Source organism: Neodiprion lecontei, chromosome 3, assembly GCF_021901455.1.
Source record: "Neodiprion lecontei isolate iyNeoLeco1 chromosome 3, iyNeoLeco1.1, whole genome shotgun sequence".
In the NCBI taxonomy this organism is placed as follows: domain Eukaryota; kingdom Metazoa; phylum Arthropoda; class Insecta; order Hymenoptera; family Diprionidae; genus Neodiprion; species Neodiprion lecontei.
In genome coordinates, this window is record NC_060262.1 from 10,249,129 (window position 1) to 10,261,291 (window position 12,163).

General features: G+C 38.5%; 1 protein-coding gene across 1 annotated transcript; it reads left to right on the plus strand.

Moving 5' to 3' along the window:
- The first annotated feature begins 10,204 nt into the window (after positions 1-10,204).
- Positions 10,205-11,761, plus strand: LOC124293412 (calponin homology domain-containing protein DDB_G0272472-like). Its single transcript, XM_046734257.1, has one exon. It carries the CDS (start codon positions 10,205-10,207, stop codon positions 11,759-11,761), a length of 1,557 nt encoding a protein of 518 aa, XP_046590213.1.
- Positions 11,762-12,163: the final 402 nt, after the last annotated feature.

The window sequence follows — 12,163 nt, forward strand, 5'->3', positions numbered from 1 at the left end:
AAGTTGAGGGTTTTTTCCGTGAAGGTATCGTTGGCAGATTCGTATGAATCTAGATTAATTGAATGCGAAGGATTCGGGTACACAAGCATTTTTGAAGCTACTTTTCAATCGAGGAAGCTTGCCGTCTACAAGGGATCGAAATTGGTACTACTGTAAATCAATCGTCATTTCGATTCAAAAATGTGAAACATGCACGTCAACGTCGGGGTGACCACAGGTCAGAGAATTCTGGAAAACCTGGAAAACCTGCAAATGTCATGGAATTCTGCAATTCCCGCATAGTCAGGGAATCGTTTACTATATACTTTTTTCATACAAATACGTCCCAAAGTTTTTTTGAGCTTTAGATAAATTAGATCGAATACCAATTTTCTTACCATCACCGCAAGGTTCGCTTCAAACTTTGATTATTCCTGAATATTACATTACGAACGACTGCGCATCGGCTAGCTGTGACAGTGTAACTGAAGTTACAGTTAGTACTTTCGAAAAAAAAAAAAAAAAAATGGGTGCGTGAACTCATGTACGCGCGTGAGAAGTTATACTTCTTTGGCATCATCAAAAAACAATAAAACAAATAACGGATGTCTTACATTATATTTAAATGATCTTTTAAATTTTTGTCACGAACTTTTTATTGAATGTTCTATTTAATTTATTTCTTTATTTTGTATATATCAAAAAACCAATAATAAATACTCAACATTGATAATGTAATAATATTTAGTATTAATTAAATTAAATAATGATATTTTAATTTATATCAATAAATAATACATACGGCTAACTAACCTCAATTATATTGGAGCACTTGAAAAAGTATTTTAGCACTATTTTTTCACTAATATTCACAAATAGTAAATAATATTAATCCAAATATTCCATTTGAATTACTACTGAATATATTTTGTTACCACATATATATTTCGCACTTGTATGATAATAAAACACGTGTTGTGACTCGAGACTCAATGAATTCGGTTGAGTAGGCAACTTCATCCTGTTAATTTTGTGTTACAGTGATGCGCGCTCATCTTGAAATTTCACTCTCATCAGTTTTTCATAACGCGCCTAAAGAAGTATAACTTCAAAAAGTAGAAATTGTATGGAAAATACCTCTTTTTTCTCAATATGTTTCAACGAATATAGTCAAATGTTTCAGGGAAAATGATAAGATTTTTGTCTGGAAAGCCTGGAAAAGTCGGGGAATATCGTGATTGATATTCACTGGCTACGCTGCAGCTTAGTCAGACCGAGTGAAGTACGATCGTACACTCTTGGATATAGTGGTGAAATGGTTTACATGAATTCCAAGTATGACTCGTCGAGTCAATACATTGCTGGACCTTATTCGGGCCTTTCAATTATTCTCGCGTTAACATTGTTCCTGGAACTTCTGTGGTCGACTCCGTTTGCAAATAATGTTCCGAAGTTCATCGGCGTCACTTTATTGGGGGTCAGGTAAACCGGACGTCTGGCAGCCTTACTCGTACCCCCGGGGTGGCTCTTTCTTAAGTGCGATTCCTGCCCAGTGCAATTAAAAATTCACCACCTACCCCGGGTAGGAAAGGCGAGAATCATGTTGGGGAATCATAAGCCGCTCGATATTGTCGGGTTAATAACCGCATTTTCGTTGGCATTCGAGACTTGTAACTGCATCCTTCATTGTCGGATTTGGATTATGGACTTTGCCCGGGCTCGTCTATTCGAAGAAGGACAGATTGCCGGAGTATCGGAATAATTAGCTGCGAGGGCACTAAATTCCAGACAGATATTGCTGTAAGGTTGTTAAATAAAGGCCACCGCTGCACACTTCTGGGAAAATGGAGTCATGATGGCTTTTTGGTCAATCTATAATCCTTAGCTGTAATTGAGACCAGAAAGGATTTTGCTTGTTGAAAGGAACGAAGTGAGTCTCTTCGGTGAAGGTCGTACCAGATCACCGGCTAAAACTGGGAAAACGAAATTTTTGAAAGTCGAATTTTTGAACACAGCGCTTACGGCGGTTTCAGCCTTTTTTTTAACGGAAATGCCATCACAATTATTCCATAAAATTCGTATACCTTGACGAAGAACGAGATAATCAGCCTTAGTTTTTTTCGTTCGCGATAAATTTCGACATTCGGTTTCACACAAGTCTCGTATTCGCGGTGTCGCTTTTTCACGAGCCGCTTAACGGCTGGTGCAAAGTTTGAAGCCAGCTATCGCGCTTATTCGGCAATTGGCATAAGTGGATTGAACCAGCGTGAAATATCTACAAGCTGCGTTTCCACGTAGAAATTTTTACTTCATATTCTCGCTGATGGAATAAACAATTGATCGATGTAAACGCCTTTACTTTATTTAATTAAAACGTTTGTATAACAGTCAAACAAGTTTCAAAACTTTATTCACGAATTTTTAGCGCGTATTTAAGCCGTTGCGAAAATGTCGCCCCGGAATCTGGGACGGCTTGAGGACTTCGCATGGCAGTGTAGAGAAATAAAACCGATTTTGAACCGATTTCTGCACCCTTCCTTCCTCGAACGTTTGCTCAAGCTTACACCTCCCACTGATTCGGGAATGCATTTTGTCTCTCGTACGGCTCAGGTAAGTCATTTATACCCTTGTATCGAGCCATTCGACTGTGAACAACTCCAAATGACTGAAAACTGACTAATGCCAAATCCAAAACGCGAGCCCATTAAACATCGGGGGGTTGATATTCGCTTTATTGAACGACCGACGCTTAGGTATACCTATACCGATGACTCACACTGGTGTGTTTCCAGGTTTCGGAGCGAAATTTTTCTTGGGCTTTCACTTGTAAAACTCTTTTCACATACAGCCGGAAGGAATCCTCACTAAAAGATATCTCTTATAAAACCAATTTCGAAAGTACGATCGTACTTCACTCGGTCTGACTAAGCTGCAGCGTAGCCAGTGAATATCCATCACGATATTCCCCGACTTTTCCAGGTTTTCCGGACAAAAATTTTATCATTTTCCCTGAAACATTCGACTATATTCGCTAAAACATATTGAAAGAAAATACGTATTTTCCATACAATTCTACTTTTTTTTTTTTTTTCGAAAGTACTAACTGTAACTTCAGTTACACTGTCACAGCTAGCCGATGCGCAGTCGTTCGTAATGTAATATTCAGGAATAATCAAAGTTTGAAGCGAACCTTGCGGTGATGGTAAGAAAATTGGTATTCGATCTAATTTATCTAAAGCTCAAAAAAACTTTGGGACGTATTTGTATGAAAAAAGTATATAGTAAACGATTCCCTGACTATGCGAGAATTGCAGAATTCCATGACATTTGCAGGTTTTCCAGGTTTTCCAGAATTCTCTGACCTGTGGTCACCCCGACGTTGACGTGCATGTTTCACATTTTTGAATCGAAATGACGATTGATTTACAGTAGTACCAATTTCGATCCCTTGTAGACGGCAAGCTTCCTCGATTGAAAAGTAGCTTCAAAAATGCTTGTGTACCCGAATCCTTCGCATTCAATTAATCTAGATTCATACGAATCTGCCAACGATACCTTCACGGAAAAAACCCTCAACTTGGGTGTCAATTCGTAGCCCTAATTCATAGGTATTGCTGAATTCCCATAAGAAAAGAATTGAGGGTACGAATTCACCCCCATATTAAGGGTTTTTTTTCGTAAGGGTATCCGAAGCGATATGTTGGGTTATAGTTTTGATCCAGCCATGTTTTCCAAAAACTATTTTGGAGTGACGCTGCTACACTTGTTCGGTGGCAATCAATACCAATAGCACAACGTATTGAAAAAAAAATCTTAAATCATGTAGCCCAGCTAATTTACACAACATTTATATGCCCTAGAGTAGTACGTTACGTGTTCGGACGTAATTTAAAAATTACATAAATTGTCGCTTTGAATAAATGTGGTCTCACGACTTTACAAACGCATGGATTATTTGGATCAATTGATATTTATAAAATCCGATAACGATTTTTTCTCAGTGTACCTTTTTTCAAGAGTATTATTTATTTTCAATTCGTCCGTATTTCGAAAAACGATGAGAAGAACATTTTTCGGAATCAGAAGCGTGTAAATAGAAGTAAAAATAATTCGCGATTGGACGATTGCTCGAAATGATCGTTTGCCGACAAAGAATGTGGAAAATCTCTTCAACGTGTTCAAAATCGGCATTTTTTTAGCTTCGTACAACGATACATAAACGAGTATAATCGTTGTAGAAAAACAAACCCAAGAAAAATGATAAACTTGTTTTAAACTTGGGACAATCGTGTGAAAGAAAATGCTCCAGTCAATAATTAGAAGCGTGAACGATAACAAACACTATAAGTCGAATAAATAAAAAAGCATCATCGCTCAATACGTACGAGAACGGGATTCGTCGGAATTCATTTCCGATAGACTTGAGAAATATTTTCGTCCGATAACCATGACAAGAATGGCACAAAATCTCTTCTTTTCCCTGAATAGAAGATGTACGCAAATTTTTCGGTTAAAGGATAAAAATGGTGAAGCTTCACAGCATAGAATTTTCTAAACCGCGAAAATCTATTTCACAGAATTTAAAAATGTAGAAATGCCAAAATATAAAGTCTTCGGAATGATTAAGACCGGAACATACAATCGTCATGATTCAAATCCATATCTTGTGCTTCGCCTTATTCCACCCTTCGACTTTTTACATTATTCAAACGTAAGAGTAACGCTTTCACGTTTTTGGATATTTGATATTACGACCCTTCAATTTTTCGATATTTCTAATTTTTTACCCAGATCGAAAAATGTTAAAATCTAATACCGCACCGCCCCACTCCCGACATTTTCGAAAAGTCTGCTGCAAGGCGAGTGCAGCAGAGGTTCGGGCGGACCATCGAATCACAAACACCCTTCGGCCGGCCAGGTAGTCCCTTTGCTCATTAGGGCGGCACCTGATTGGTCAGCCTGAAACTGGCGGTGATAACGGTATTTCTAGCGTAGAGTATAAATATCGCACGTCTTGACCCGATGAGCATTATTCCTCAGTCAATCGCAGAGGTAGTAACACCTGTAGAGTCTGAGCTAGCCCTTGACGTTGCAAGGTATCCCGAGTTAAAGTTTCGAACGGAATCTGTTCAAGTCCAGTTGGATTTAAAGTTTGATCCGTCTAGTTGTTGAGTAGGAAAAAAAAAATCGACTACGATGGCTTCGATGTCTGTTCCCGGCTGTTTCAGCAACACAACTTGCCAAAACGACGAAGAAGACGTAAGTTGAAAAGTTTTGAACTTTTTTTATTTATTCTTTTGCTAATTTGACACAGACGTTGATGTTTCAACGATACTAATAGACGTAATGGTTATTTTGAGAACTTTCGAGTGTTCGTCTTTTTCCGAATAAATGACACGATTATAACCATGTTTCTTTCCTACTTTTTTCAGAAGCCACGTCGACCGAGCGAAATCGAAATGAGGGCGAAGAAATCATTCGAGCGGCTGACGATGCCCGATTGCTTTAAGAATAGGCGTAGAGGTAGGATGACTGCCCCACGACCGACCCTGAGCCGCCCATCCACTAGGAAGAGCTTTCAATCGACTAAGGCACACTTGATCGAACTCGGCAAAAAGTACATGGCGGCAATGGAAGGTAAGAATCGATGTGTCATTACAAAATAGCGGTGTAAACGAACCAAGTTGAACGACAGTTAGATACGCGGTTTAAATCTTTAATTGAATGCTCCATACTCATCGTCTGAAGGATCTATGTTCCGGGTATTGAAATATTTGCAACGAACGTACCTTTGTATGAAAAAAAAGGTAAAAGAAAAATTAGAAATTTTAACCTCATGATTTTCGAAAAACTTGATTCTCAAATTCGGGAAATAAATTGAATTCAACGTCTCGTTTCTTTAGAAAAATCAATTTTTTGGCGGCTGACAAACGGTGTCTTATTTAAAATTGTATCATTTTGTTTTTACAGCCGGTGCGACGCCGATTTTGACAAGGACCGCACGACTGTCTCCACGTCCGGAATTAGACATGCGTGGGGAGATCATGGAACTGTCAGCGGCTTACTCGAAGATGCACGTGAGTAAGACATTGCCAAAAATGTCAGGGTCACCGAAGGTAGAGAACTTGAACCTGGTCCTTCCGCCTGTTCCTACGGAGAAACTAGACAACCTGGAGGAAGACGAGATGGTCGTTAGCACCGACAGCGTAATTCGCGTCGAGGAATTCGCTCCGGCGAAGAAGTCGAGTTCGGAAGACCAGGAACCGCCCGAGGATAACATGGACTGTAACTAAGTCTCGTCGTCGGAAATTTCGAGCCTCGAAAACATTAAGCAAATACTACCATTAGCCACATCGACTCCGAAAAAATTTAATTGCCCGGTGAAAACGCAGGGCGAAAGGTGGCTGAGTGATATTGAGGAGATCCTGACCGATAGCGAAATGAAATCCGAAGAGACAGACAAGAGGGACAATTTTCTCGAAGACGAATTGGACGCGGAGGACCACAACCGCTTCTTCGTGTAGTCAAGGAAGTCGACTGTCATGGAAAAGATTATACAAAGACACGAGCAACGATCGCCGACCAGAAGTTTCGTAGAAGAAATAATCGAGGAACTGAACGCGAAATGTCGTGATCGGAGAAGGCAATGTCAAGCTACTCATCTTCAACTTCTGCGAACTTCGTGAAGAAGCTGCTGGAGGCATTGGAATGCAAGGAGGACGACGAAATAGAGAATCGGCCCATCTCGATCCCCGCCAAGAGTTCGGGCAGCAGTTTCTGTTCAAAGGCTCTGTGTTCGAGCAAACTACGTCCCTCTTGTAGCTTCCACAAGGCGTCGGGTTCGAGAACCAAACGTTTATCCTACAGCTACGTGGTGCAAGGGAGGGACAGAAACGGAGAGATAACGTTTACGACCTGCACCGTAGAAGACGGTGCGATCAGGATATCGGTACCAAAACACAAAAAGAAGAATGGTCAAAAGCGAGGCGGAAGTTGCATCCGTTCGCCGCAGGCTGACGGCCAAGACGGCTGGGGAAGGACCTCCGATCGAAACAGGAAAGCCAGTCCCAAGAAGGTCAGGTTCCACGACCCACTGGTGGTCGATTCAGGATTCTGTGAAGGTTCGCGAGCCGTTCCCTGTGTGAGTTCATTACTGAACGGGTTATCCTTGTATAACAAAGATACCACGTGCACCGAAAACGAGACTGACAACATATCAGGAAACGGAGGAAATTTGAATGACGCACCGGACACATCCGATCGCCACATGCAGCGCACGACACTTGTGTAAGTTTTTGACATGACTTGAGCGTCTCTTTCAAAGGAGCTTATCTCATCTTACGACAAATGGTACGCCAGTTATTGACTAAGACTTATGCTTGTATCGATATCTTAATTCTTAAGCATTTTTCAGTTTCTTCATTTTTGTAAATTTCTTAATCCTTAGACATATTTCAAAGTTTTTTCATTTTTCTTTGACGGCAACTAGTAATTCTTTCGATTGACAATAAATTTTGAAGGCCGTCAAAGTAACGTGAACGATTTGATAATAATACTAGCGATATAGTAGAATGGAAAAAAAAAAATTTCGAATATGAAAAGAAAAAAATTAAATTTCTTCCAAGTGTTCCTGTTACAAGGATAGGTGTAACATATAGGTTTAAAAAATGTAATGTTATATTTCTATGAAATTTATCATGCATTGATTAGAATGTGATGATAATTTTGAACCGATTATAACGTAACTCATATGATGATGTGTGTATGTAATGATAAGAACTCGCATATTTAATTTGTAACGCTCTGTTGTCATTGTAAATGATTGAATTGACAAATAAATGTCTAATACTAAAATCTGTACTTCTGATACTATTATTTCACTTCATTAATCGTTTTAAAAACGGCCAGATTAGAAATTGCAAATCAGGATATTTTCGTTGATTTTATAGAATTATCCTTGCAGACTAAATCTATAATCTAAATTGTAAAATTTTATCAGTAAGTCGTCAAAATGCAAGTGAATTTCTCACTTGAATTATTTGAGAAAAACTTTTCCCCGAATATTATATCAGTAATTATATTGAACAAGCATGCAATAACGTATTCTTTTTCACTTCGTTGTCAGTGAACTTCGGGTCGAGATTAAAATATTCGATTTTAGAAATATTACGTTTTCTTATAAAAAAAAAAAACCTCAAATAGAGAACTCGGTTACCGAGTCTTATAACTAACAATAAAGAACATACAAGTGTAAGTACAACTCACAGTAGATTTATTCGACACATTAAGTTCACATAAATATTTTTCGCGCTTACTTACTGCTGCAGACTTAAATTAAAACTGTATTGGCAATTATTCAAAACCGCAGTAGTGTAAATTGTATTTTATCGACGATCTAAAATATGAACTCGGTATCTTTCCATGAAATTTTAGCGACGTATACATGTTACCTTGAAATTGTACAATCGTAAAAATCAATTGCCCGTATTTCGTAACAAATTCGGAACGCACTGCAGCCATTAATAATACATACATATACCAATCTTCTAATTGCCATTTCGCTCATCAATATACGCAGATATTTATTTTCATCGCGCGATTCGATATCTCCAGCCTGATAAAATAAAGCCGTGTAACGGAAAGTAGACCAGATGCTTCATCCAAGCCTCGGACAACGTCACAGAGCCCTAGACGTAGTTAATTTTTCAGCGGGGTGATATTACACCCCATTTCGCATTAACCGTGCAAAGACAACAGCGAACGTTCAATACATCCCACGCTGTGTGTTTCACCACTGTGAAAAAGCACGCGAAATAACTCGCGAGCAAACAAATCTACGCACTGACTCGGAGACGAATCCGACGATTGATTCAGATATCGATAACAAATAAGCCCCCAAAAAATAAACTCGCGTAAATGAAACGATAGACAGACAAACAAAGCCGATAAAATAACGAATTAAATCAAAAACAAGAATGAAATGAAAACTATTGAAACATTATTTACTAACATTAGACTGCTTTTGAGATCACTTCTGATTGAAAATGGATCGATAAATGGTAAGAGAAATCCAGACCGAGAAATGATTATCTCCAACACATCATTTACCATTTGATTGTAGTGTTACATCCTCGATCTCCTCTGCCCCTACCCACTAGTTTTATCTTTTTTATTACCTCCTAATTTAATACATTTATATTTTATATTTTTATCTTTTACTTTTATTTTTGCGTCTCCGTATGCATTGCATGCATACGGCTCTCTTTATCACCTTTTTATAACTTCTGGAAATGAACACGTGCAACGGATAGATCCGTATGGGTCTATCTCAAGTGTCTGTTTGGGCAATATTGGCCCGAACATTAAAATAAGGATATCTTTATTATATACAAACATAAAACGGAAATTCCTACCCGCACGTGTGGTAAAGGCGGGATAGTTAATGATAAATTCTCCTGCTACACCGTACCCGATGGGCGGGGGTAGTCTTGACGAATAGAAAAACTCAAAATTTTATCAGGCCCTCCTGATTGGTCCAGCATCCCTTAAGGATACTGGTAACCAATCAGGAAGTAGTTCAGACAAGACCACCCGAATCTTTTAAAAGAGAGTAGTCAATGAGTAGTCAATGAGTAGTCAATGAGTAGTCAATGAGTAGTCAAACAGTAGTCGATCAAGTAGTCAGTCAGCTTTTAAGAAGAAGTCTTTCTCTCAATTTTTTATTACAAAATCCAATCACGTCGAGCGCTGAGCGAACTCCGCGTTATTTTACTCAAACACAAACTTCCTTTCTACCATAGTACATAACTAACCTCATTTTTATCGAATAAACGTATAATTGTAATTAAACCCATATCGAGTGTAAACCAGTCATTTAATACCGTATACCTCCTCGCCGAGCACGCAGAGCCGCCCCACAGAGCCCGAAAATCAACTGCTAACAACAAAGGTAAGTGACCATTTTTACATCAAAGCCAGTTTAATTAAGGGGGGAACGGTGTCAACAAATTCAAATAATATATCCGGAAAATTTAGTCTCAACTAAGCGTTATACGTATCGAGTGGTTTGGTCTTCAGCCGACCCAGCTCATAACAGTGGTAACAGCGGTGCGGATCGAATTTATCTAAAAATCGGAATTTTTTTTTTTATTATTACGATTTCAATTTTTCTTTTCATGAGTATTGAAACTCATTGGTGACAGCAAAGCCTATTTATTTTAAAATCATGCCGATAACGCGAAGTAAGGACAATGAAACCGGAAAGCCTACTCCACTTACGGAAACAGAATTATTAGCTTACACGGAACAAGTGAATAAAGAAAAACGGCTATTAGATTTAGATCGTGAAAAAATTGCTAGTACATTACAACAGTTTAAGGCAACAGAAGCTGCATACAATGATCAAATTAACGCCTTGCAAAATAGGTTACGAAAAGCTGAAGAAGTGGTAGAATTACGGTCAGCAGATTTAGCTAAAAAACAAGAAGAACAAATGAGGAAACGAGAGAATGAGCTGCAAGAAAAATTAGAACGGGAATTTTTAGTCAAACAATTAGAAATACAAAAACATTTAGATAAGGAACGCGAAGAACGCGTTCAAGCGCAGAGACAATTAGAGGAAGCGCGGTCAAATCAAAAATCATTAGATAAACAAACTGAATCAGAAATTAGGATAGAGACAGTGTCCGAAAAAACCGAGCAGACGGTCATAAATACTAATAAAACATTATCTCAAACTCCCGAATCAAGAGAAGAAACAACAAATATGCAAATAGACGTAAACGATAGTTCGCATTGTAGCAATCCTATTCAAGATTTGGAAACAGTTGAAGATCCTCAGATATTATTAGAAAAATGCGAAAAAGAATTTTTAAGAGAACAGGCTGAAATTCAGAAACAAATCGAAGAACTTGAAGACAGAAAATTAAAACGGAAAACTATGAATCCTCAAATGTTGCTATTAGCTGAGCGGAAAAAGGAATACCAAAGGAAGAAAACAGAAATGCAAAAATTATTAGAAGATTTACAAAAGGAGGAAGAACGCGAAATTGCGAAATTAGAAGTAAAATCAATAAAACCCAAGGAAAGCGTTCCAAATTCAGATGTCAGTATAAAGGAAGAATTAGCAAATTTAAAGGAAATATTAAAAACAGTAAATACGGGTGCAATGGAACATCCGCAAAATTATATAGAACCTATTACGGCAGAACAATCAATTCCGATGGGTGCAATTTTGGCAGGAGTACCATCTTTTGACGGAGAAAATGTAGCTTTCTCACTGTTTGTCCGAGCATGTAGACGAGCAAAAGGTGTGATTGCACCCAGGTTAGAAAAACAGTTGGTTAGGAACATTAAAGCAAAGCTAAAAGATAAAGCGTACATTGTAGTAGAGGATCAAACCTTTGACACGCTCGAATCATTCCTAGACAAATTATCGTCAGTTTTCACACCTTCTCGATCAGTAAATTTCTACCGCGGAGAACTAGCTAGAATATTCAAGGGACCGAGTGAACATATCATTGAATACATTGGCCGAATTAAAGATCTCAAAACTTCAATTCTCGAATGTGAACGACGTGCAAACGGTAGCATAGATGAGGAAACAGAGAAATCCATAGAATCTGAAACATTAAAAGGCTTCATAGAGGGTCTGCCAACAGAATTTAGCACAGGGCTATATTTGAAGGGATACACTTCCCTTCCCGAAGCATTTGACGGAGCTATAGATTTGGGTAAACGATTCGATATGGAAAAAAATAAGAGAAAGCGCGCTACAAACTAACTTTCTAGCATCACTGAAATGCCGTATATGTGGGCGAAATAATCATAACACAATAAATTGTCGTTTTAAACGGGAAAACCAACCCCTAAACGAAAGGGAGAATAACGGAAACAATGGCAACAACAGATTTGACAACAGGCGCGAAGTCCCGATACAAAATCAGCCTCGAAATACCCAGAGATTTGACAATGACAATAATAGATTTGAAAATAGGCGTGAAATTCCGATACAAAACCTACCTCAAAATAGCCAGAACAATGAACGGGAAAGCAACTCCACTAATGGGAGCTTACCATCTTGCAGGTACTGTAAAAGAACAGGTCATACAATAGAAGTATGTCGTAAACTGCAGTATCGCCGAAATGTTGAGGGAAATACCAGTAATCAAAACTCGGGAAACGG